This window comes from Urocitellus parryii, chromosome X (assembly GCF_045843805.1).
Source record: "Urocitellus parryii isolate mUroPar1 chromosome X, mUroPar1.hap1, whole genome shotgun sequence".
NCBI lineage: Eukaryota > Metazoa > Chordata > Mammalia > Rodentia > Sciuridae > Urocitellus > Urocitellus parryii.
The window spans coordinates 85,747,810-85,775,431 of NC_135547.1; the positions used below are offsets into that span (position 1 = coordinate 85,747,810).

General features: G+C 42.4%; 1 protein-coding gene across 1 annotated transcript; it reads left to right on the forward strand.

Annotated features, from left to right (window-relative positions):
• The first annotated feature begins 11,824 nt into the window (after positions 1–11,824).
• Mageh1 (MAGE family member H1) lies at positions 11,825–13,260 on the forward strand. The gene has a single exon (XM_026413609.2). It carries the CDS (start codon positions 12,090–12,092, stop codon positions 12,747–12,749), a length of 660 nt encoding a protein of 219 aa, XP_026269394.1. The 5' UTR covers positions 11,825–12,089; the 3' UTR covers positions 12,750–13,260.
• The last annotated feature ends 14,362 nt before the right edge of the window (positions 13,261–27,622 follow it).

A 27,622-nucleotide genomic window follows, 5' to 3' on the forward strand; every position in this document is an offset into this window, starting at 1 on the left:
AGGAGATGAGTTTTGCTCTTCTTATTCTCTTTCTTTCTGTTCAATCCATCCTGGCCTCTTTGCTGTTTCTCAAACATTTCATGCTCATTACCACATCTGATACTTTATATTGTAGATTATTATTTACTATATTATTTAGATTATTACTATATTATTTAGATTGTTCACTTTACATGAAGTACTCTTCCTCAGAGATCCTGGGTTCAGAATCCTTCATTTCTTTTCTCGGTTTATTCAGTTGTCCCTTCAGTAATGTCTATCTAATCACTTGTCTTAAAAATTCTGTCCCAACCCACTCCAGGACCTCATAGATTCTCAACACCTTTTACTTTCCCCCCTCATTAACAGTTAAATGGCAGACTAAGGATTTAAACTTAAGTTTGTCCAAATTCAGGCCATACATTTTACCCAAAGATGAAATTAGTGGACCAACATTTTAAAATGAATAATGTAAACATATGTGTTTCATTTTAAACTCTTTTAAAGCTTAACATTAGGTCTACACTGAGATTTTCATGTGGAGATGGGAAGGAAATAATTTTTAAAAAATTTCTGGTTATTTGATTTTACACCTTTATTTATTTATTTATTTTTATGTGGTGCTGAGGATCAAACCCAGTGACTCGCATGTGTGAGGTGAGTGCTCTGCTGCTGAGCCATAAGCCCAGCTGGAAAGAATTTTTGCAAACCACATTCCATGAAGGAAAAATGGTAAAACCCCTGTATATATCCCTCTTCTTGCTTCCAGATTTTTCCCTGAGCAGAAATTAGACATGACATACTGTATCTTTTTTCTTTCTTAAAATACTCAACATTTATTAAATGTGTAACCTTTCTTTCTTTACTTATCCTCTCTGTCTTGGTAATCTAATCCATATAAGGATAGTAATAGAATCTACGTGGTTGGACTGTAATGAGGATTAAATGAGTAAGTACAGGTAAAGACCTAAGAACAGTGCCTAAGTCATTGTAAATGTGTTTATTTTGAAAATAAAAGTTTTTATTTAGAAAATACTCCTTATAAATATTTTAGTTTTCTTCTGTAAGTTCCATAGCTATCTATCCACTACTATTTCTCTTTGCTATGATTTCCATTACCTGACAGCCTCTTGTTCAACTTCCAGCTGCTGCTCTAAACTCTAGGATCCGGTCACCACCACCCCATCCCTTTTTACAAGCATACCATTGTAAGCCTTTCTTGGCTCCTTCTTTGTATTAGCAGACAAAGAATCCTGCTCTTCCACAAAAGACCCTCTGCAGGACTCACATACCTTAGAAGGGAAAAAAATGAAATGGTAAATAACAATTATCTTTTCTTTAAAACAAAAAGGATCAAAATGAATTACCCTGACACAAAGAACTAGAAAATCAAGTATGAAATTTCAAGGTAAAAATATGTTTAGTTATCCTGGGCCTGTAGCCACAAGACCTGGTAATAGATCTACAGAATGAAAACTGACAAGTTTTAGGAGTTGAAATCAAATAAGTAAAGGGTTTTAAGAAAAATGGAAATGAAATCAGTGGATTTTGTTGGGGGTAAAATTAAGTTGGGAGTTTCTAATACTATTTCGAATTCAGTGTCAAATAAATCAAGGTTGGAATCTTGATTAACCATATCTATACAAAGACAAATTCATTTTATTTGAACACATTCTTTGAAGATAAATTGAAACAATATATATTAACTGCATAATACAGTCTAAATGAATAGAATTGACTTTTACTTGTATTTTAACATCAATTTTTAAAACACTTTTTAGTTGTCAATAGAACTTCATTTATTTATAGGTGGTGCTGAGAATCAAACTCAGTGCCTCACACATGTTAGACAAGTGCTCTACCACTGAGCCACAACCCCAGCCCTTAACATCAATTTTAAATGTTTTCATTAATTTATTTAATTTGGTTGTATTTATCTTTGCACTTATATTTATAGCAAGTACTATTTTGCTTAAATAAAAAATACTAAGCATAAAGTAGTACAGGTTCTATGTGGATATAAAAAAATACCTTGACAGTTACAGGGAAGTCATTGAAACCTTAGAAGTTTTCCTTACATAAGAAATGGGCTGAATATAAAAGGAAGATAATGGAAAGGCAAGAATAGACTATATGACTTTAAATCTGAATAGGATTATAGAATCATTGTAATTGCTATTAAAAATTGTTATACTAAAAAAAAAAGAAGAAAAGAAATGGGCTTCCAGGTGCCGTGCCACATGCCTGTAATCCCAGTGATTCGGGAGGCTGAGGCAGGAGGATCATGAGTTTAAAGGCAGCCTCAGCAACTTAATCATGTCGTAAGCAACTTAGCAAGACCTTGTCTCAAAATTAAAAAAGGAGAAGGAGGAGAAGGAGGAGGAGGAGGAGGAGGAGGAGGAGGAGGAGGAGGAGGAGGAGGAGGAGGAGGAGGAGATGATGATGATGATGATGTGACTTAGTGGTTAAACACCCCTGGGTTCAATCCCTAACTTTTAAAGATCTCATTGTTAAGTAGGTAAGCAGGCATGCAAACACAGCAGTTGAACTAAGAAAATGATAACTATGGCAGAAAAAAGATGAAAGACCCAGCAATATGAAGGAGAGACCTTATTTATAGTCTTAAAGATAAGGAAGCTTTATAATACATGTCCCATAATAAATGACAGCCACATTTGAATACCAGTCACATAAGTGAAGTGTGGCCAGTTGAGACTGGAAAGAGAGTTTGTTTTTCTGTCAGACAGACCTAGGTGTGAACCCCAGATCTGCTACTTACTAGGCTTAGTGTATCAAATCCCCTATTATACTTTCCTTATATGTAAAAGCAAGATTTCTATTTTTTACTTGTTCTTTTTAGTTATACATGACAGTAGAATGTATTTTGACACATAGAGTATAACATCCCATTCTTGTGGTTGTACATGATGTGGAGTTACACTGGCATGTATTCATATATGAATATGAATATAGGAAAGTTATGTCCTTCATTCTACTATCTACTATATGATTCATTGTACTGTCTTTCCCATTCCTGTCCCCTCTCCTTTGCCACATCCCCCTCCCATGTGATGAACCTCCCCTCCCTCCCCTCCCCTCCTTCCCCTCCCTCCCCTCCCCTCCTTCCCCTCCCTCCCCTCCCCTCCTTCCCCTCCCTCCCCTCCCCTCCTTCCCCTCCCTCCCCTCCCTCACCGTTGTGAGTTAGCACCCACATTTCAGAGACACCACTCTGACTTTGTTTCTTTGGGATTGGCTTACTTCAGTTAGAATTAGAGCCTCCAGTTCCATCCATTTACTGGAAAATGCCATAATTTCATTTATCTTGTGGCTGAGTAATAGTCCATTGTGTATACATGTATAAACCACATTTTCTTTGTCCTTTCATCCATTGAAGGGCTCCTAGGTTGGTGCCATAGCTTAGCTATAGTGAATTGAACTGCTATAAACATTGATGTGGCTGTGTCACTGTAGTATGCTGATTTTAAGTCCTTTGGGTGGGATAACCCAAGGAATGGGATAACTGGGTCAAGTGGTGGTTCATTCCAAGTTTTATGAAGAATCTCCATAGTGGTTTCCAGAGTTGTTGCACCAATTTGCAACCCCACCAGCAAAGTATGACTGTACCTTTTTCCCTATACCCTCGCTAACATATATTGTTACTTGTATTTTTGATAATTGCCATTCTGACTGGAGTGAGATGAAATCTCAGTGTAGTTTTAACTTGAATTTCTCTGTTAGAGATGTTGAACGTTTTTTCATATATTTGTTGACCATTCACATTTCTTCTTCTGTGAATTGTCTATTTAGCTCCTTTGCCTATTTATTGAGTGGGTTTTTTTGGGGTATTAAGCTTTTTGAGTTTTTTAATATATCCTGGAGATTAATGGTCTATCTGAGGTGCAGATGGCAACAATTTTCTCCCATTCTGTAGGCTCTCTCTTACAATCTTTAAAAGTGAGATTTCAACACCACCTTCTTGAGGTCTTTGGGAAATTTTAAGCGTAGAGTCTGGCACATACATGATCACCAGTAAAGGTCAACAATAAGATGCTATGCCAAATGTCTTTCTACTTCCACAGAGTGAGTTTTTCAATAGTAAGAACATTGTCAGCCACATCTCTGCTCACTCATCCTGCTGTTTAGACCTAGCCATTGGACATTGGTCTATAAATGCTTGTGGAGCAAATCTAAACCAGGTCGCAGCCTCTTCCATCTACAAACTGAAGGGGTTCACCTTGGAGATGCTTTATAACTCTGAAATGGATTTATGCTATATTAATATTAATGTCCTTCATACACAACGTTAAATTTATTACATTGTGACCATTGCTATGATGCTTTTTCTTTGTGTCTTTGAGCTAGCTGCATGTGACTAATGGGTGGGCCATACATGGTTCTAACTCTCCACTGGGTTGAATGACATAACACAGAATCATCTTATTATACCCAGTAGGCTTGATGTCAGAGTAAAAGTACTGCCTATGTTTAATTTAAATTGTCTAGTTTAATTAATGAAGTTTTGGTTAAATAACTGTGAGTGTTCTTATCTTTGCTAAACTTCATTTTACAGTTTCACATCAGTGAATATGTTTTTTTCCAGAACATAAAAAATCCATATAAAGGAATATTACTCAGTAATTAAAAATAATAAACAGTCACTGGGCACATTGGCACATACCTATAATCCCAGGGGCTCAGGAGGCTGAGGCAGGAGGATTGTAAATTCAAAGCCAGCTCAGCAACTTAGCTAGACTCTAAGCAACTTAGTGAGAACCTGTCTCAAAATTTAAAAATAAAAATAAAAAAGGACTGGAGATGTGGCTCAGTGGTTAAGCACTCTGGGTTCAATCCCTGGTACCAGTAAATAAATAAATAAATAAACAAACAAATAACTAGCAATTCATGCAACAGCATGGATAAATCTTGAATGTGTATTTCTCAGTAAAAAAAATTTCAGGCAATCTGAAAGTTTGCACACTATATAATTCCATGTATATGACTTTCTAAAAGATTACATTTTAATTATAAAGAAAATTTCTGTAGTTGCCATACTTACAGATGGGGAGATGGTTTGACCATGAAGGATAGTATAAGGAAATGTTTGGGGATGATATATCTGTTGTATACCCTGATTGTGGTGATGATGATGTAAATCTATTAAAATTCATAGTATTTTACTCTAAAATGGGCCAACTTTAAACATTTAAAAGTATTAAAAGGAAAAATTATGTGCACTGACATGAAAGCAGTACTTAGGGGGAAATCCATAGCTATATGGAGAATGGCCTTGACATAGTGATCTCAGTTTTCACCTTAAGCAACTAGAGCAAGGAGCAATTATACCCAAAGTAAGTTTTTTAAAGTCAGTTTTTTAAGAAGTCAATAAAATTTACAAACCTCTAGTCACATTATCAAGAAAATAAGACCGAATACACAAATTGTCAATATCAAGAATAAAAAGATGACATGTAGATTCTAGAGATTTTAAAAAGGATAGGGGAATATAACAAAGATTTTCATGTTTATAAAGTACAAAGCTTAGGTTAAATGGACAAATTATTTGAAAGGTACACACTGCCAAAGCTCAATCATGCAGAAATAGGTTACCTAAATAATCCAACATCTAATGAATAAATTGAATTTATAGTTAAAACCATCACACACACACACACACACACACACACACACACACAAACCTACAGACCTAGGTGGCCTCAATGTTGAACTATCCTCAACATTTAAGCAAGAAATAATGTCATTTCAAAAAAATTCTTCCAGAAAATTAAAGGAGGACTGCTTCCCAACTCATGTTAATCTTAGGTTAGATAGTAATTTCTTAGTTATTCCACCAAAGGTATGACCCATACAAGGAAAAAAGTTGGATTTCATCAAAATTAAAAGCTTGTTTTGGGGGCTGGAGTTGTGGCTCAGTGGTGGAGCACCTGCCTAGTATGTGTGATGCCCTGGGTTCAATTCTCAGCACCGCATATAAATAAATGAATAAAATAAAGGTCAATCAACATCTTAAAAAATATTTTATAAAAGCATGTTTTTTAAAAAAATACATTGTCAAGAGAATGAAAAGATAAGCCATATATTGTGAGGAGATATCTATATCTAGATATCTGTATCTATCTATATCTATCTATATTTGTGTGTGTGTGTGTGTATATATATATATATATATATATATATATATATATATATATATATATATATTTGTACCAGGAATTGAATCCAGGGGCACTTTACCACTGAGCCACATCCCCAGACCTTCTTAATATTTTATTTAGAGACAGACTCACACTAAATTGCTAAGGGCCTCTCTAAATTGCTGAGGCTGGTTTTGAACTTGCAATCCTCCTGCCTCAGCCTCTCAAAAGTTATCAAGTTGTATTCCTTAAAATTGTGTAGTTTATATGCCAATTATGTCTCCAAAAATGTAAAAAACTTAGATTATTAATTTGTAATACGCCTAATAATGCTTAGGGCAGAGAAAGATGTGGTGAAACAGACAGGCTCCATTCACTGATGTTGATACTTCCCATGAAATGACACAATCATTCAAGGTAATCGGACTGGATATATGTATCAAAGTTTAAATGTACATAATTATCCAAACCAGAAATTCAATGACTGAAAATAAATTGTAACTAAGTGGATAAATGTGTTCAGGATGAGGACAATAGCATTCATTGATTCTAAAAGTAAATAAATACATATTCAGTAGTAGGGTTATAGTGTAATAAATTTGTACAGCTATACAGTACATTATCTAACATTATGAACTAAAATATCTCTGTGTGTGATGTTGTAAATCTAGAATATCTTCCAATATCTCATGTATTCGGAAATGGAGTTTTGGAGAATTGATTGGATCAGGATGGCTCCACCTCATCAGTGGTCCATTTATGGACCAATGGCAAGTAGGACCTAGTTGGAGGAAGCAGGTCAGTGGAGCAGGATCCAGAAAAGTTTGTTTCTTCACAAACCCTTTCTCTTCCCTTCCCTTCCCTTCTCTCCTCTCCTCTCCTCTCCTCTCCCCTTCTCTCCTCTCCACTCCTCTCCTCTCCACTCCTCTCCTCTCCTCTCCCCTCCCCTCCCCTCCCCTCCGCTCCTCTCTTTTCTCTCTCCTTCCCCTTCCTCCCTCCCCTCCCCCTCCTCCTTTTTCTTCTTTCTCCTCCTCCTCCTCCTCTTCTTCCCTCCCTCCCTCCCCCGTCCTTTCTCTTTCTCTGCTTCCTGGCTGTCATGCACCGAACAGCTTTCCTCTGCGATATCCTTACACCAAGATGTTCTGCCTCCCTTCAGGCCCAGAGCCTTGGAGCTGGCTGGCCAAGGACTGATTCTCTGAAAACCCTAAGCCAAAGTAAACTTTTCGTCTTCTATGGTAAGTTGTTCTTTTTAGGGAATTTTGTCACAGTGATGAAAAACTAACACAGTGTGCCTCAAAATCCTCAGATCACACTCATAAAGGAAATAAAACTTGGCTCTTAGGGAAAGTGGTTTACAATCACTAAAAATCCTGTGTGTGTGTGTGTGTGTGTGTTCATTTTGGTTTTCAGGTCCTCAAACATTCTGCTGTATTTGTATGGAACACTTTTCTTCACTCTTCTCCTACTTAACTCATACTAAACATTCAGTCTAACATTCACTTATTTACTCATATATGCCTTCCTTGGGTACATGAAGTTAGGCTGATTTCCCAGGGTTTTCTATGTGGAAAACCCAAAAGTCAGTATGCCTCATCTAAGATTCTCCTAATCAAAGTCAGCACCTGTTATACTCCACTTTTAAATTTTTTTCTCTATACTAATAATAGACTGTGACCTTACCCTTAAAACTCCAGTGCCTAGCATGTAATAGATGTTCAGTAAATATGATTCTTTTTTTTTAGAGAGAGACAGAGAATTTTTTTTAATATTTATTTATTTATTTATTTATTTTAGTTTTCAGTGGACACAACATCTTTATTTTTATGTGGTGCTGAGGATCGAACCCAGGGCCCTGCGCAAGCCAGGTGAGCGTGCTACCACTTGAGCCACATCCCCAGCCCCTAAATATGATTCTTATATGAATAAAATGTCTGGCACATAGCCATTGTTACTGCTAATACTATTTAACTCTGAAATAGATACTATGGGAAAAGAGGTTATATGAAGTCAATGAGAATATAAAAAAATGATAATATAAAAAAGTCAAGGTGCCAGGTGCAGTGGCCCACACCTGTAATCCCATTGGCTTGGGAGGCTGAGGCAGGAGGTTTGCGAATTCAAAGCCAGCCTCAGCAAAAGAGAGGTGCTAAGCAACTCAGTGAGACCCTGTCTCTAAATAAAATACAAAAGAGGGCTGGGGATATGGCTCAGTGGTCGAGTTCCCCTGAGTTCAACCCCTAGTACCCTCCCCGACAAAAAGCCAAGGAATTTGGATGTTGAAAATGAATCCTGAGTATAGTGCTAAATTTTTTATATAATTGGAAACACTTTAGGGAAACACCTACTCAATAGCTCAGAGTTATTAGTAATGAACATATACAGCAAATACAATGCTGTTCTTAGCACTTAACAAGTATTAACATGTATGTTCAAATCTAGAGTTGATCCTAAGCAATCTCCCTTCAAAGTCCATGCCTTTAAGCATCAGGCACTATTGCCTCTCTCTAGATCAATAGGACACACTGTGGAAATCCTTTTTTATGACTAAGGATAGGTGGATTATGTGGCATAATTTTAGAAATGAAGCAAGGAGAGCAAGAGGCTCAGGAAGATGGTGTAGTGAGCAAAGGGTCTGGTACTGGGATACAGATAGTCTGCATAAAAATTCAGTGTTCCCCTTCAGGAAGCCATCACATCTTTGATGACTGCCACAACTTGCATAAGCCATTACCCTTTAATCTTCATAACACCACTATGATCTATCCATTTTTGAGGGGGAAATTTGGGCTTAAAATGAATAAGTAATATTCTGGACTTGACACAGCTTGAAAAGAGTAGAAATCCTGAACATGGAAATCCTGGTCAGTTTTTCCCACATCTGTCCCTTTTCTCTTCTCTTTCCATTATGCTCCTATCTTACGGGAACACACTCTCTTCCCTGTTAAACCTCATTGCACCACCCAATATACACTAAATTGGAGCAGCTTTGATGTATGATTACAGAAGCCAGAGTTCATGAATCTGATGATACGGGTTTAAATACTGACATCATAAGTGCTATGTTCTTGGACAAACTAGTTAAGCCCTCTCTAGTTTCATTGGTAAATAAAGGCTGTCGTAAAGACTGCAGATTTAGAGGTAGGTTAGGAAACAATATGGTAATTCAGCATGTTAATGTCAGTTTCTCTCCTCTCACGGTACTTCTAAAGCATTCATAGATCAATTGCCTTTCTTCCATCATGTGCTACTTCCTCAAAACAGATAACAGATCCCCAGTGTCTTAATATATGACTTTATGATTTCCTCCTGCTAATACCATGCCTGGTGATATTTTTACTATTAAATACACTGTGTTTATTGAATAATAACCTCTTTGGCCTTGTCTTACATAAATGTGACTATTAAGCTTTGGGAAACACTGCAAGTAGCCCACAATGACCTCTGTTCCTAATGACATCTTTGGAAAAACTGATTTTAGAGCTGAGGCCCTAGGCTAGACATTACATAAGGATACCTATCCATGATGGAAAATAGAACTGTTTTGTCCTTGTTTTGGATTGGAGCAAAGGTTCACTCAGGTGAAGGCCATGACAGGGAAATGGCACCCTCTGCTTAATCAGCTGGTTTGAGGGCAGGAGTGAAGCAACAGATATGCACTACCTCAAATATGTATGTGGCTAGATTTATCAAACAGGAACTCTCAATAGACATTGCCTACAAATAAATCTTCAGTAAGAAAGTGAATTTTTGGAAGAGAATAAGTTTACCTTATTACATTCCCAGGCTATCAAATTAGAATAGGTAAACAATTTGAAAAAATATACCCAATTTTGCAGTATACTAGGGATAAAGAACTTCACATACAAGAAGGAATGAATTAATAAATGAATGAATGAATCAATCAATCTTAAACTCGGGTGAACCTGCTCTAATCCAGAATCTCTGGTGTGTGCTATAAGATTTCTAGAAAAACTTATAAGTCAGGCAAACAAAGCTAGAGAGATCAGCCTTTTCTGTTTCTATAGAGAAAAATCAAAGGAAGGGATATTAGGTGAACTTATCAAGGTTAAAGTAAATGTAAGTGACTTAGAACGGGTCAAAACTCATGTTCCTAGGTCTGAATTCAATGCCTGTTTCTCCAAAGGAAGCACCCACTTTCTACACAAGTGCAGATGTCTGGACTTCACTGGGTGCAATTTGGCTGGCAATTCTGCTTTCCCAGTGATACACATTGCCCTATCATATAGAATTCATTCACCAGATGCAGCCATATTCTATATCACAAACTCCAATAAAGGCCAAGAAATATCAAAGACTATATATAGGCTAGACAGGGCCTTTCCCCAAGGGGGACTACAAACTGAGCCTCTGTTGAGCAAGCATTTAATCCTTTCCAGCCAAACAGGTAAAACCCATTCACTTGCCTTTTAAGAGTTCAGTTAAGAACACATGTAAGAACTTTTCCATCATGTATTCTTTCAACATGCATTTATTAAATGCCACATTCTCAACACTGCTTCAACACCTTGAGAGGCCTGCTATGCCAGTGCCTGCTACGCTAAAAAGGCTTTTCATTCATACAATCCTATGAAGCCAGTACTTTACCTCCATTTTTCAGGTGAGAAAACAGCCTCAGAGAAGTAAAGTGACTTGAGCAAGCTAATACCTGCAATGACATGAGAAAAAAAATACAAAATGCCAGCTCTAGGGCCTGCCTCAGGGCAGCAAAAACTGGCTCAATGCCCTTTTGGACCAACCAAAATAAGCTTCAGGGAGAAAGATGCCTCTGAGCAGGCAGATGGAATTCAGATAGTTGGAGAAGAAAGAGAAGGTGATTTAGGCAGAGAAAACAAGTGAGCAAAGTTCAGAGTGTGCTCTGAAAGAAGCAAAATAAATGAGGTACTCAGGGAGACTGGAGCCTGGAAACCTTGGAGCCAACCTGCACTCCCCTGCCTTTCAGTGGTCACCCTCAAAATGCCTGTCTCCATCCCCATAGCAACAGCCTCAAGGCTCACTTTCATGCCTCTTGCATCTTATTTTAATTGCATCCTATGTGGTCTGCCAGGAGATAGGTTGCCCCTCCTTGAGGCTGCACAAATGGAGGTCTGATCCTCTTACTGCCCTGCTTGGTAACCCCTGAGAACGCAGAACATTGCAAAGGCTCTGCACCTTTTTCACACTACTGGCTTTGCATTCTCATCTCCTCTCATCGCCCAGCACTTTGGCCATAACATTATTATCCAGGTCCTAGATGAGCCTAAGAATTAATTAGATACGTATAGTATAAATGCTTTCTGAAAACAGGGAGAATGAGTGAATGCGCTGCATACGCCAAGAGGGAAAAAAAAAAAAAAAAAAAGAGGGCTACGGTCAAATGATTCCTTCCAAGAATACAACTCCTTCCCCCCAGACTTCCCTCCTCGCCAGCTAGCCTTTGGTGCGGTGCGAATGGGATAAAGACCCACTCTTTCCCCAAACCAGCGAATCAATCTTGGAATGTCTGTAGTGGACTGAAGAATTCAGAACCGTTTGGGTATTCTTTTCCTCCGTACATACCCCAACCCCCACCAATCCCTAGCCGTCATTTCTACCCTTGTCCCACCCCTGCTGTACCACGCTCCTTTTCCTATCTGCTAGCGGAAGTCCCTGTGGAGGACCGGCCCACTTCCTCTTTGGTGTTCGGCGAGTGCGTGGCAGGGGGGGGGGTGGAGTCAATTCTGCTGAGCTTTCTCGCGCGCTTGCAACTGCGGCAAGTACCGGCAGCGACTGCTAGTGCAAGTCAGCTTGCGTGGGAACGAGCTTTGTGGCTGAAAACGTCTGGTTTGTTGTTACAAAGACTCTATTGACGTTGGTAGCTTCCGCCGCGGCTGCATCTTAGGATAGAGATAATTGCTTTCTACAGAGGCTACAGGCATCCTTCCCTAAGACTGTGTAGGCTTTCAGCGCCTTGCAAGAGACATGCCTCGGGGAAGGAAGAGTCGGCGCCGCCGTAATGCAAGGGCCGCAGAAGAGAACCGCAACAATCGCAAGATCCAGGCCTCAGAGGCCTCTGAGACCCCAATGGCTGCTTCTGTGGTCCCAAGCACCCCAGAAGACGACCTCAGCGGCCCGGAGGAAGATCCAAGCACTCCAGAGGAAGCCTCCACCACTCCCGAGGAAGCCTCTAGCAGTGCCCTAGCGCAAAAGCCTTCGGTAGCCCGGAGCAATTTTCAGGGCACTAAGAAAAGTCTCCTGATGTCCATATTAGCCCTCATCTTCATCATGGGCAACAGCGCAAAAGAGGCTCTGGTGTGGAAAGTGCTGGGGAAGTTAGGAATGCAGCCTGGGCGGCAGCACAGCATCTTTGGAGATCCGAAGAAGGTCGTTACAGAAGAGTTTGTGCGCAGAGGGTACCTGATTTATAAGCCAGTACCCCGCAGCAGTCCAGTGGAGTACGAGTTCTTCTGGGGCCCTCGAGCACACGTGGAGTCCAGCAAGCTGAAAGTCATGCATTTTGTGGCAAGGGTTCGTAACCGATGCTCCAAGGACTGGCCATGTAATTATGATTGGGATTCGGACGACGATGCAGAGGTTGAGGCTATACTTAATTCAGGTGCTAGAGGTTACTCTGCCCCCTAGGAAAATCTGAGGTAGACCCTACGGAATGGAAAAGAGAGTTCAAGATACCCCAGGAGTAAGTGACCTGGGTCCGGAGTTGAAATGACGTGAATGGGGGAGGGCACTGTATTTGGTATTTGTGATCAGTGCTAATTGTTTAACTGCGAAATAGAGTGTTTGCTTTGGATATTGTAAACTTGTATTCATTTTATAATACTGTTAATTAAGGATCACAATATGTTTAAATATATAATTGAACAGTTTTTTTCTTTTTTTTTTTCCTGTCGATGAGATTTAGTATAACAGTCTTGCTAACGTTAATGAAATGAAGTCGTTCCATCATATTTTGTGATGTGGTACAGAATTTATATCATTGAAATGGGCTATTCTTTGAAAGTTTGAAATAACCAGTAAAATGGGAGGAGGTGAGGGAATTGTTCATATCTGACCATTCTGAAACGATTTGTGTCTGTTGTCTTGTAAAGAAAACTGACATTTTCCCTGATTTTGCTTAGTTACTGCAGAATATAGAGAAAAATAAAAGCATAATAACTAGCACACCTTGTTCATTTATTGACCACCTGTTATGTGAGGAACAAGTATAGGCCCTGGGAATACTCTGTAATATGCAGGCCCCATTACAACGAATGTTCTAGATTGTGTGGGAGAGAGAAATATGTAAACTAGCAGTTCCATCAGTGCTGTGCTAGAGAAAAAGCATGGGATACTAGGAAATGTGGAAAACATTATGTGACCAATTTTGGGGGGTGGAACAGAGAAGAGGATATCTCAACATGCTTAAAAAATTAAGAGATTCCAAAAGAAGATAGGAGAGGATTGAAAGAGACATCAGAATATACTATGAAATTATCGTGTATTGGCTATTCTTAATTCAGTGTCAGGGAGGGGCACTGTCAAAGAGAAAAGGACATGCTGTGCTGTGGAAATAGAAAATACACTTAAATTATTAGAGGAGGGGAAAGAGTGGAGGAGTGGTTTCAGTGGAGAAAAGGACAACCATGGGATACTACTGAAATAAAAATGAAGGGACTATAAGAAAATTCTTGATTAGATGGCAATCTGATCTCTGAAAATAGTACTAGAGATGAGGAGGAAGTAATTATAGAGAAACTGAGGTAGCAGAGACACTGGAAGAATAACAAGGTTTACACTGAACTGTTAAGGGTCTATCAAAGGGAAAGCAGAGAACAAGAACTGAGGCAAAGGAAGAGGGAGGAAGAACCAGAGCCTTAAGGGTGGCTGTTATGGCTGAATTTAAACTAATGATAATAAAGTGACTAACAAAAAGGATGAATCTGGAATAATGTGGAGAAAAGCTCTAAAACAGCAGAGTTACTTGAGTTTTAGAGGGAAACATGTAGCATCTCTTAAAAGTAAACATAAATTTCTGTCAGAAACTAGAGTTCGCTATGGTGCCTATATTGTTTAGAATGTGTGTGTGTGTGTGTCTGTGTGTGTGGGTGCGCGAGCACGCAAGCACCTGTGTGTGTGCTCAAGCACATCTCTCCAAGAGGTAAGGTAGCATTAGCATTTCCAAGTGACACCCTGTCATGCTAGCCCATGGTGTACTAAGTCAAGAGGGATGGGGTTTCTTCACACCCCCAGGAGATTTTGAACTCTCACCTGGTGAGCTCAAGGAGCTCAGAGCTCTTATCCATTCCACCACAGGGGCTTCTGAATCCTCAGCATCACCCTACACCAAATCTGGGCTTGTGGGAATCACTTTGACCATTCTCGCCAGCGACAGGCAGAGAACACTCCAGGAAGTTCTGACCACCTCCAGAGCTTACAACTTTTATCACCAAGAACTACACAGTGTGTGAACTAAGTTCCCCAATGGGGAGCACAGGTGTCAGGTGCTTGTGGGTCTCAGCAAAGCAGTGGTCTTAAAACAGAGTAGCCAGGCAACCTCCAGTCTTGCCCTGCTTCCAGCTGAGTACCAACTCAAGTCACTGGGTGCAGGGTAAAGGCTCAGGGACCCAGAGTTATCAGCCTTTTGGAACCATGAGACTTCAAACAAAGGCAGTAGCTTTGAACCCTCAGCAGCTCCAAATTCATCCAGCAAGCAAGAAACTAGTGCGAGCCTTCTGTGCTTCAGCAGTGTGAGAGAAACTGGGCACAGAAAATGAAAAGGCATGTTTCCTGCTCTGAGAGAGCCAAGTTTGCCAATGCATCCCCCAGAGGTTCACAAGCTGGGAATCTGAGGTACAGGTTCCTACCTAGTGACACAGAGGCTGCAAACCTCAGATCCTAGACAAGACACCAAGTCTGTTCTCTGAAACTCCAGAGGGCTTTCCTCTAGGTCATCCTGCTTTCTGCTTCTGCCTGCCAGTGCACTTAAAAGGGGTCTGTCCTAAAATAAATAGAAAGCCCCCCCCCAAAAAAAATCCAGAATGAAAGAATAGGAAGTTTTGGGCTGCAGTCTCCAGTCCTTTGAGGGTGGGGAAGACTCAATTAAACTTCTCCTCATTTTACAGAAAGGGATGCACAGAGGTCACTTAGCTCCAGGAAAGTCAGCTAGGAAGTAGGAGAACCTGGAGAGCAGAGATGTGTTGAGCACCTCTTCTAGGCCAGAGGCATGCCATGTATTATTCCTAGCAGGTCAGTATGATCACCTCCCATTGTACAGAAACCACGAGCTAGCTCAGAGAAAGACATGATGTCCTCCCCAAACCTGTCTGAATCTGTGCATTTTTAGGCCCTGGTGGGAATAAATGTCCAATTGCCAAGTAAAGGTCATTAGCAAGTGTGGGCCAAAAAGGGGGGGGGGGGCTAGGGATGTAGCTCAGTGGTAAAGTGCCCCTGGGTTCAATCACCAAAAAAGTGAATGAATGAATAGGCAGATAAATAAATAACAAGTAAATAGATATTCAAAAGTTCTCAGGCAGGATGCTCCATAGGGGATTGGGAAACAAAGGATGAGTGATCTGCCCTAGCCCCAGGAGGGGGCCTTCAAAGCACCAGGCTCATTCCCCTGTTGCCAGTTGGTTCAGTCTTCCCAGCACACTGCATTAGCACTACAAAGAGTTAAAGAGCTTTTGATTAGGTAAACAGCAGAGGAGGGCGGGATTTCCTGTTGGCTGAGAAATGAATGACAGGTCTGAGGGAGGGGCAGGCAAAGGGGATTCTGGAAGGAGGTGAGCAAGAGAAGCCAAAGAGAATATTCATCCTGAGGTTGAATGAAATCCCTGGGTTTTGAGCTGTGTGCACATGGGGCACCAAGCTGTGTGTCTTTTGCTCTGGGAATCTGAAAACTAAACTGGCCTCAACCCAGCAGAGTTTCCCTGAAGTGAGTGGGAGAGCTGCAGTTTTAGTGGCAGGGATGACTGTGAAGCTGGTGGAGTTGCTGGGTCCTAGAACACTCCAGTTGTTCAGGGAAATCAGAGAGAGAGAAAGCACAAACCTTTCCAAGGCTAGGGACAGTAGCAGCTGGCATTTGCTGAGAGCCTCAGTGATGCCAGACACTTGCATGGCTGTCTACATGCAGCATCTCTAACTTGTTCACCAGCACAGCAAGATGCCTGTCACCAGGCACAGGAAACCAAGGCAGAAACTCTAGGCCAGATCTCTCAAGCAAAATGCTTGGATCACCAGGGTGGGTAGTGACAGACTAGCACCTGAACAGAGGGCCAGCCAAGTTGGAAGCCCACACTGCTGTGTTACAAGAACAGGCACCACCAGCAGGACACCTGTGGCTTCTTCACCCAGCCTTGGGAAAGTCTTATGCATTCAGACTCCACCAAATCCCAGGGTCATAGTGAAAATGATCATATCACGGAAGGGTCAGGAGGTGTGAGAAAACGAGGTGAATATACACTTTGGGAATTAGCAGTCAAAGCCCCTTTATTCTGACTTGTTGTTGGTGTATAGGCAGGCATCCTTGGAGAGGTGTACATGTGGAAAGAGTATTTCCTTCCAAGACAGGTGTGTCTTCCCTATTACAAAAACTTAACCACCCTGAACACCCCATCAGTCCTCAAATCCTAGGTCCTGGCTTTTCCCACAGTGGAACAAGCAAGGGACAATATTTCTGGCCCTGTAACCTCGCACCCTGGCACTGTATAAGGATCCAGAAGATACAATCGGTGGGCAGGACTTCGGCATCCCCTAAGCAGAGCAAATTGGATAAAACCCAAGTGGCAAACCGTGGGCAACGGCCTATGACTAAAGGACAGTTTCAGTGACATCCTCCTTGGGGCCAGTATTTGGCTTTGGCTTTGGCTTCAGCAACCAGGTGCAGAGCATATGGTGAAAGAGAAATATGAATTCTCCTTGGGCAAACACCGGCCTCTAGGAGGTAGGTAGTGGCCAGGAGCCCTCTAATCCTTCCTTTGGCATAAAGGTGCAAAACCACTTTTCTGAGGGAAAGGCTTTTGAAGTAGTGATGGAGATGCAGAAGGGCAATTAGGGTGAAGATGGACTGAGTCCTGCACACAGGCTCACACTCCATGGCTCATGGCTCACAAGCCACAATGGTTCAAAACATCAAAGAGCTTATGGAATTTCTTTGAAAATCTGTGTGAGGGCACGTGGACAAAAGAGGGTCTCTGCTCAATCAAGATTAATCCCTGTGGAGCCAACTGGAGCTGAGAGAACAGGCTTCTGTGGAAAAGTAGACAGTATGCTTGCAATGCTCGCCAACAACTGGAAAAGTGTTCACACAGGGGAAGGAGGGGACGGCTGAGCCCATGGACAGCTAGTGAAAAGCAGGCCCAGTCCTTGACTGGTCAGATCCTGCCCTCACTCACACAGCAACTGACAGCCTAGCAAAGGTGTCTCACCATATTCAAATGGGGAAAGTGGCAGAGATCCCTCCTGTGGCAGAGTGCTCTCCTGTGATTCTGGCCAAGGGTGCCCTGGAACCCTTCTCGGATTGTCACCTCTCAAGACTGACATGACTTGTGTCAGTTCCTGTGCTGTGATTACTTGTGGTGAAATATGAGAGAAAGGGCAAAAAAGAGGAGGAATACGATCTCTCACACCTTTAGAAAAGATCCCTTTGACTATTCCCTGGTGCTGAGAACACAAGTCAAGAGTCTGGCTGAGAGATGTATGCTTCAGGTACACACAGGGCACTTAAATGCCATGAGGATACCTGAGCTCTGCTTAGGGAGTGAGTGTACACAGAGAAGGGTAGAAATCGGGAAAAGAGCCCCACAGCATAACAGGACCCAGGAGAAGAGGGGACACCAGCTGAGGAGATGGAAACATTCTCACCAAGGAGGCATGGAAGAAAACTGAGAGTTTCCGGGGAACCATGGGAAGAAACAGGTATCCAGAGAGAGATGGCAGTCTACTCTGCTCAAAATGCTGATGTCAAGTGAGATATGAGGAGGGGTGAGAATAGGTCATTGCATTTATCAAGGTACATGTCCCTGGAGACATCAAGAGCAGCTTCTTGGCAGATTTGGGTGTCACCACCTGCTTTGAAGAGGATTAAGGGAGAATGGGAGGAGAGGGATCCATGAGAACAGACAAGTCTTAAAAGGAGTTTTACAGTGGCGAGGAGGAATGAAAATGGTGGCATGTTGTGGGGTGAAGAGCGAGCCGGGAGAAGGTTTAGTTCTGGAGGAAGTAAGACCATTGTACTCAAGTCAACCTGGTAGAGGTGTGAGATGGATAGCACAGGGGTGCCCGAGAGATCCCTGCAGCAGGAACTTCGAGCAGGCAGGAGGGAACAGGGGCCTGGTATAAAGAGGAGGACTGGAACATGCGCAAGCAGTTGCAAATGAGGGTGTTCTGGATTGGGCAGATGTCTGATGGGCATTATGTGTCCCCTGAACACAGCAACTTGAGGCCAGGCACCTGAATATTTGTTGAGCCTCCATGTCAATTGAGCATATATTATGTGCCAGGCACATCGTGGCACCTAACATTTGATACTTGAAATAATCCATTATGTGAGTGATCTCATGCGGCAATATGCCCACATTAAAACTGGCAGATCTGCTGCACTAGGAGGTGAGCTTGACTGGCCAAGGCCACGAAGAAAACACAGAGGCAGTGAAGCTCAAAGCCCCAACAGGTCGTCTGTCAAGGCCTTTTTATCTCCATGGATTCAGACCTGCTGGGATGTCAGAGTGTAGGCTTATTCTTGCAGCCCCTTAGCATAGTAAGCCCCTGCCCTGTGAACCTCAGCAGCTTGTAATGGTCACGAGGACGACAGTCCCTATGGCTGGGTACCCACCTCAGTCACCTGTAAGGCACTGCTACTTCCTTGCCTATGCTGTGTTCTGACTCTCAGTCTGGGTAGCAGCACCTCTCTGCAGTCTTGACCTGCTTGCAATAGACCCCCTCCTCTGAAGGCGGGCCTACCTCCAACTGGAATTTAGAAACACCACTGAACCACAGAAATGTCCTGCCACTGACTTTTTTGCACATCCTTACTACCTGAAGGCCTGTTGAAAGACCAAAGGAGTGAAGTAAGTGGCGTGGATATTGAAACCAACTTGGGCCATTACTACCAAGATTTGTGGACACACACACACACACACACACACACACACACCCCATATACTCACACTCACAGGAAGACACAATGATCTCTTTGTTCTCCTAAGTTTTCTTGTGTGTGTGCCTCTGTGTGTCCTCTTCATTGTCTCATGTGCCTATTCCCTTCCAAAAATATCAGGGTTGGACCCCAGTTGCTATGATCCCAAAGAAGAAGCGTCATGGTGAGTTGGAGCCTCACTTGCAGTTAAGCCTGGAACCAGATGTGGATTTCACAGGACTGTGTCTCAGGGAGATACTGCAGGCTCAACTCAGGAAAGAATACCCATTCTGCTAATCGGAGCCAAGAAGAATGAGGCTGACTCGACGAGAAGAAATGAATGGTGAGAGGGGGCGCTGCCAATCAGAGACCCAGATTTAGAGGGGAGAATATTTTATAGAGGAGCTCTCTGAGGCACACACTCACCTTGGACCTGTTGCACAGGCCTTGACCCAGAAGCAATACTCAAGGCCTTTGGGCACCCGCCTCCCTGAAGATGGCTATTACTACATTTTACCCTGTTTTATCTTAAACCGTGCTTGAGTTCACACACTTGAATGTATGCCCCACTTTCAGAGATTCTCCCTGGCCCTGCTGCAGAGAGTTCAGTAAAGGCTGCTTGAGCTTCTCTGAGAAATCACTGGCCCATTTGATGCTGGGAGCTGTACAGCAGCTGTCAGGATTGGGTCACAGGCACTTCTACAATCCCGAATCCTAGCAGGCGAAGTATCCTATGCAAGTTGAGTGGAAACGTGCTAGTCCCAAGCCCAGGGTGAGTTTGGGGACCCAAACTCCATGGGCAGTCTGGGGACTCAGTCAAAGTGTCTAACTCTTTCATCTTCACTGTACATCTCAAAGGTTATGAGCAATCACTCCTGCTCCATTTTAGACATGCTGTGGCAAGTGAAGCAGTGGGTTTTCAAAATAGTCCTAGACTGGGGCTTCTCTAGGTATATATGGTGAAGAAGGAAACTTTCTTTTTCCACCTCACTCTCTTGCAGATCAATGCATTTGTATAATCAGAGCAAAGTGAATTACTAGAATGAAATAACGTGGCAAAGGCATCGAAAACACAAAGCCATATGTGTGTGTGTGTGTGTGTGTTTGTGTGTGTGTATGTGTGTGTATATATATATATATATATATATATATATATATATATATGCATTAAGGGCTCTCACTGAATGATTGAGTCCTTCCCAAACGTTCACTTTTACCTTCTGTACTTTACACAGATGTGTAACCACCTTTTGCAAAGCAGCAATGGTTACAGACTGAGCTCTGTTCACTATGCTCTGGCACAGTGTCCGGTCATCATAGACATTTACCAGTGGTTGCTATGGCTGAGAGCTACGGTAATATATGCTCTTTAACATGAAGGAGCTTACCTAACAAGAAACTGCAACTAGGGCTGGTGATGTGGCTCAAGCAGTAGCGCGCTTGCCTGGCATGCGCAGTGCAATGGGTTCGATCCTCAGCACCACATAAAAATAAAATAAAGATGTTGTGTCCACAGAAAACTAAAAAATAAATATTAAAAAATTCTCTCTCTCTCTCTCTCTCTCTCTCTTTAAAAAAAAAGAAAGAAAGAAACTGCAACTAAATGCAAGAAGAAATGCCAAAAGCTTCATTTGCTGATGGTCAAGAGAACTGTGTGCTCAAGATGCAGTGCAGGAATTCCAAAAACAGATAGCACAGCAATTGACACTTCTGCTGGCCCTGGATGGTAAGAAAGCATGGAGATTACTGTGTTGCTTTTTGCATTTTATCCTTGTAGGATAACTTCATGATCATTGCACAAATTTCTGCAAGCCTGGGAAAAGTAAAGAGATTCGAAAATAGTACGCATAATCCCACAAATCACAGGCTACCTGTGCTAACATTTGTGTCCAGAAATATGATAACAATGACATCAACAGTTATGACAACTCACTCACATATTAGGAAACATTGATGCCAGTTTTCTGTACATCGATTCATTACCTTGACTCAGAGATCCCGCCTACTAGCACTGCTGACCTCATCAGCCCACTTGGCAAAGATTTCCAGTGGTGTCTGGGAGTGACCAAAGGTGACACAAATCATTAACAAGGGCTATCTGTGTACCAAGTCTCCAGCTAGCAATCACAGGTACCCCTGACAGAGCTTTGCTGTAGCCTTCACCTGGGATGAAGAGATGAGTCTTATGATGTTGACGTTGTCTTATAACGTGGCCAGGATCCAGGTTCCAGAAGAAGCCGCATTTCATGCGGAGGTACATGGAATGCCACTGTCCCCATGTAAATACCAACTGGGTTCTGAGGCATTTCTGCCAAATCCACACTGCTCCTTGTAGGGAGGTCCCTCACCTTCTTCCCCTGCAATCAAGCCCACCAGCACAAAATCCTCAACCTCCAACAGAGGTCACAGGCAGCATTGCTGGGATACTCAGATGTAACTTAAAATATCACATCCATGCTGGGAAGCATGTAAAATCACCCCCATTTTAGTTTTTAAGTTTTTAATTAGTTCTTTTTAGTTATACATGATAGTAGAATGTATTTGGATATATGGTACACATACGGAGTACTATTCCACTTTCTGGTTGTATGTGATGTGGAATTACATTGGTGGCGTATTCACATATGAACATGAAAAAGTAATGTCCACTTCACTCCACTGTCTTTCCTATTCCCAAATTCCCTCTCTTCACTGCATTCCCCTTTGTCTATTCCAAATTACTTCTAATCTTCCGCATCCCCTACCCTTATTGTGATTGAGCATATACATACCAGAGAAAACATTCAGCCTTTGGGTTTTTGGGTTGGCTTATTTCACTGAGCATGATAGTCTCTAGTTCCACCCATGTACCTGTAAATGACATGATTTCATTCTTCTTTAGGGCTAATATTCCTTGTGCATATGTACATCGTTTTCTGTATTCATTCATCTGTTGAGGGGCACTTACGCTGGTTCCATATTTTAACTATTATGAATTGTGCTGCTATAAACATTGATGTGGCAGTGTCACTATAGTATGCTGATTTTAAGGCCTTTGGGTGTATGTATGTATATATATATATATATATATATATATATATATATATATATATATATAGAGAGAGAGAGAGAGAGAGAGAGAGAGAGAGGGAGGAGTGGAATAAACTGGGTCAGGAGGTGGGTCCATTTCAAGTTTATAAGGAATCTCCATAGTGCTTTCCAGAGTGGATGCACCAATTTGGAGCACTAGTGGCACTGTATGAGTGCACCCATTTCCCCACATCCTAACCAACATGTATTGTTACTTGTATTCTTGATAGTTGACATTCCGACTGCAGCGAAATAACACCTCAGTGTATTTTCAATTTGCATCTCTCTGACTGCTAGAGATGCTGAACTTTTCTTTGTATGTTTTTTGGCCAATTGTATTTCTTCTTCTGTGACATACTGTTCAGGTCCTTTGCCTATTTATTGATTGGATTATTTGTGTTTTGGGGGGGGTTAAGTCTTTTGAGTTCTTTGTATATTCTGGAGATGAATGGTTAATCTAAGGTGCAGATGGCAAAGATTTTCTCCCATTCTGTAGGCTCTCTCTTCACATTCTTGATTGTTTCCTTTGCTGTGATGAGCTTTTTAGTTTGATACCATCTCACTTGTTGATTGTTGATTTTATTTCTTGCGATTTAGCAGTCTTGTTAAGGAGGTCAGATCCTAAGCTGACATGGTGTAGATGTGAACTTATTTTCTATTAGGTGCAGGTTCTCTGATCTAATGCCTAGGTCCTTGATCACTTTGAGTTTTCTGCAGAGTGAGAGATAAGGGTTTAATTTGATTTTGCTACATATGGATTTTCAGTTTTGTGAGCTCATATGTCAAAGAGGTTATCGTTTTTCCAATGTATGTTTTTGGTGTCTTTGTCTAGTGTGAGATAACTGTATTTACGTGGCTGTGTCTCTGTGTCTTCTTTTCTGTATCCTTGGACTACATGCCTGTGTTGGTGCCAATTCCATGCCGCTGTTGTTACAATAGCTCTGTTGTATAATTTAAGGTCTGGTATTGTGGTGCCTCCTGCTTCACTCTTCTTGCTTTGGCTATTCTGGGCCTCTTATTTTTCCAAATGAATTTCCTCGCATCTTTTTCTATTTGTATGAAGAACGTCATTGCGATTATCAGAGGAATTGCATTAAATCAGTATACCACTTTTGGTAGTACAGCCATGTTGACAATATTAATTCTGCCTATCCAGAACATGTCAGCCCCATTTTAAATATAAGAAAAGTGAAGATGGAGGATGTTTTCAAAAACAGATGATGGAGAATAGACGGAAGCAGAAATGCTGGTCCAGGCAGTTAGAGGAGCACATATGCACACATACAGTTTCTCTCTCTCTCTCTCTCTCTCTCTCTCTCTCCCCCCCCCCCTAAACACAGACACAGGCACACACACACACATGCTTGTGCTCTCACACACCCAGGTTCACGTGTTGCTGAGAGAGACCTGCCTAGGTGGGGAGGGAATGGTTGTCACAGCTGCCCCTGCTGTGTCCACCTGGGACAAGTCAGATGTTCAGGCTGCTCAAAGACTTACCTCTCCATACACGCTATGAAGAGAATCACTACTCTCTTAAGCTCATACAGGACATGTTCATTATTTGCTTCAGCAGGCCATAATGAGGGGAAAGGAATACTCCCAACTGAGCAAAATAGGACCCCACGGACTTCACGATAAAACTGCTCTTAGTTGCAAGTCTGAGGACCAAAGTCAGCCCACAAATTGACCCTGGTTAGTGAATATCTCAGCCCCACACACCTCAGGGCTTGGCACAGGTCAACATAGTCTGTGTTGAACAATCGGGCTGAGGTAAGAGGGAGGTGGCACTGCAGTCCAGCACCTCAGGGTCTCCTTTCCCTCTGAAATGGTTTCCTTTCTGCTCTGTGGCAGCACGCACCTTCTTCCCCACATTCCCCTACACGTTGGTCAAAGCCTATGTTCCTGTTGTCCACCAACCGTGTGTGTTTGGCCTTTCATCTGGGCCACAGTTCCTGGGGCAGGTCCCAGAAGCCAGGGTGCCATGAGTCATTCTAGCGACCTCACCACGGCTCCTGAACATGTGGCTCTGGGCTCCCTAACCTGGGACCTTGTCTCATGACTCCTATTTGCATAAACTCATCTCACCCTCCCAGCCTCCTGCCTCCCATTCTGATTGAACAAGCCTTAGTTCTCATCCTCATCCCATTGGCTGAATGGTGCTCACAGGCATGTCTTCGACCCCAAAAAGTGACAGGGCAGAGAAGGGACATTGAATCCCATATCCCTGAAGTTCACAACCCCACTTTGCCTCCCAAGTCATACACTAATACACTGACCTCTCTAAAGGTGCACACATATATCCCCAAACTCAGCAACACTCAACTACCACATACCCAGGCACTTGGAGATAGGACACCACCCCAACCTCAATTTCTCCTTGTGTTTGTAGATTTGCATTTCCAACTAGACTCATACCAAAGTGCAAGCACATACACACACACACACACACACACACACACACACACACTCACCAATTGGTTACAGTACATGCACCGCACAAACAGGAGTGACACATATAATCACCAAAATCACATACATAAATGTACAGGCGTCCGTTAGTCACACACAGCAAACCCAAGCCCACTAATAAATTCCTGTGCATGCACAAGGATAGAGGAATATCCAGGCAGTTAAAAATCCCAGAAACAGGTAGTGGGGATGTGACTCAGTTGTAAAGTGCTTGCCTAGCATGTAGTTTGATCCTCAGCACGACTTCAATAAAATAAAGTTATTATGTCCATCTACAATTGAAAATATTTATTAAAAAAATCCCAGAAACAGGCATAAATGCATATATGAGCACATACTTGGAGGCTAACACACCCTGAAGACACTGGTACACTCACTGATACAAACACACTTACATGTAAGTGTACATAATGTACAAATGGGTACACACACACACTTGAAAAGAAGCTAATTATGAATAACAAACCAATTTCTACTTTAAGTGGGAAAGAAGGTTAAAGATGCATGTCTGAGCCTCTGTTTTTTCTGTCTTTCCCAGGACTAGAAGGCACAGGTGTGACACTAATGGTCTGGTAGGCATGCTGTCCCTCCTATTTTATCCGTCTCTCTCTTTCTCTCTCTCTCTGTTGAATACACACACACACACACACACACACACAACTGCCCACATTCTCAGTGAGGGGAGAAAGGAATACTCCAATCTGAGCAAAATAGGACTCTATGCTCTGAGCAGCAGTTATGAGGAGTCAGTGGTACTACAAGCCTCCCTTGAGATCTGGGACCCAGAAGAACCCAGGTCCTGGCGCCCAGCCTAGACAGCTCCAAAGGCCAGTCATGGCCCCTGCTTCTCAGTGCCTTCTCTTCAATGCTCCCTGCTTCCTCTCCCAGCTGTAAGGCCTCTCTTCCCTCCTGGAAAGGGCCTCTTGGAATGTAGCTGCAGAAAGAGAGCAGGCATTTCTGTTGTTCCCTTGGAACAATGGTCTCAGGAATCCCACCGCAGAAAGAAGCAAAGTGCATCTGTGCAAGGAGGATAAAGGAATACAAACTGCAAGACAATGAAGAAGATGTCAGCATGTAAGGTGGCTTCCACAGATCTGGGGAGGAGAGGAATGAGAGCGGGGGTGAGGCCGGGGTGAGGTGTCAGGGGGTTGGGATCCAACCTCTGATGTGAAGCTGCAATCACAATGAAGATTTCCTAAGAGCCAGGCATGGTGGGGCATGCCTCAAATCCCAGTAAATCTGGATGCTAAGGCAGGAGGACTGAGGCAGCCTCAGGAGCTTAGTGAGACTCTGAGAAACATAGCAAGACCCTGTCTCAAAACTATTGCAAAGTATAAAATGTAATGTGGGTGTAGCTCGGTGGTAAAGCAACCGTAGGTAAAATCGATTACCAGTACCAAAAAGTAAAAATAAATAAATTAGGAAATATTTCTTAACAGGTCACATTATTAATGCGAACAGGTCACATTCCTCTCTGGACCTCTGTAAAATCAGACCAATCATCTAGAACCTCAGTCATCTTCATGCTGGGCTCTGATATGAAGCTTGGATCCTGTCATTGAAAATAAAAAACACTGGAACCTTCTAAAGAAATCCTATCAGTCTCTGTTCATCCAAGGGCTCCAGGCACATCTCTAGTCAGTCAGTTCATGGTGTCAGCAGAGGAGGAATGGACTCCTCCCACACCATGTGACCAATGCCTCACAAAGGCCTCTGCACTCTCTCCATAGACTCCCACAAGGAGGGGCACAAGAGCCCCAGAGGCTGGAGTGGGACCCTCAGGTCAACTCTGTGGGTCAAGAACCTGGAAACCATGATGCCCTATCCTCCCGTCCCCAGCCAAATCCTAAACAGGACACCTGTGCCTCTCCAGTTCACACAAGGAGGGGGTGGACTCCTGAGGAGCTAATGTGAGAGCAAGAGCAGAAATTGATTTTGAACAATGCCGCCAAAGGTTTAGTGTTAAGAAAGCTGTCAGAACAGGGTACAGGAAGAGGTTGCAAGAAGCTGTCCCTAGAGCCCCAGCAACCCAATTCAAGGTCTAAGCAAGGGTTTCCCTCAAAGTGGCCCCACAGTCTACCCACATGTATACATTCCAAATGGATGTCGGAAACGGTTCTATCAGTGCAGTTGACACCAAAGTGGAGATGGGAAAGCCCTAGGGAAATGAGAGTGCTGCACTGGGTTTACCATGCCCAGAACCCACGGACTACAAGTAGTCCTCTCCTTCCATTCCAGCCTACCAGGTACTGTGCTTGTGGATTTGGGATGGCATTGGTGGTGGGTAACTCAGGGGATGCCACATCCACCTCCTGGGAGAGAGAAGCAAGTTTGGACTGGCTGCTGTGAGTTCCTTCTCCAAGCCCAATCACATTCTAGGCAACTACAGAGGGTGCTCACCACTTACTGTGGGTATCGATCGAAAACAACTCCCTTTCCCAGTCCCATGTACCACAAATATGCACTTTGCTGCCAAGGAGATTCAGCACAAGAGTAAGCCCTTTTGGGCACACACGTATGTTGTTGGTTTGACTGGAAATTAATACCACCACTCTGGAAACAGTGCACACATTTCACACACACACACACACACACACATAAACTAGGAATGGGACCACCTTATGTGACGCAGCTATCCCCTTCCTCTGCATATATTCAAAATTTTAAAGGCAGCATACTCTTGTGATACATATACATCAATATTTATAGCAGCTGGATTCATAATAGCCAAATTATGGAACCAGCCTAGATACCTATCAACAGATGAATGGATTAAGAAAATAGGATATACACACACACACATATATATATATATATATATATATATATACACACACACACACAC

Bases quoted from the DNA above. Each gene is read 5' to 3' on its own strand.
- Mageh1 (XM_026413609.2), top strand. From the start codon at position 12,090: ATGCCTCGGGGAAGGAAGAGTCGGCGCCGCCGTAATGCAAGGGCCGCA.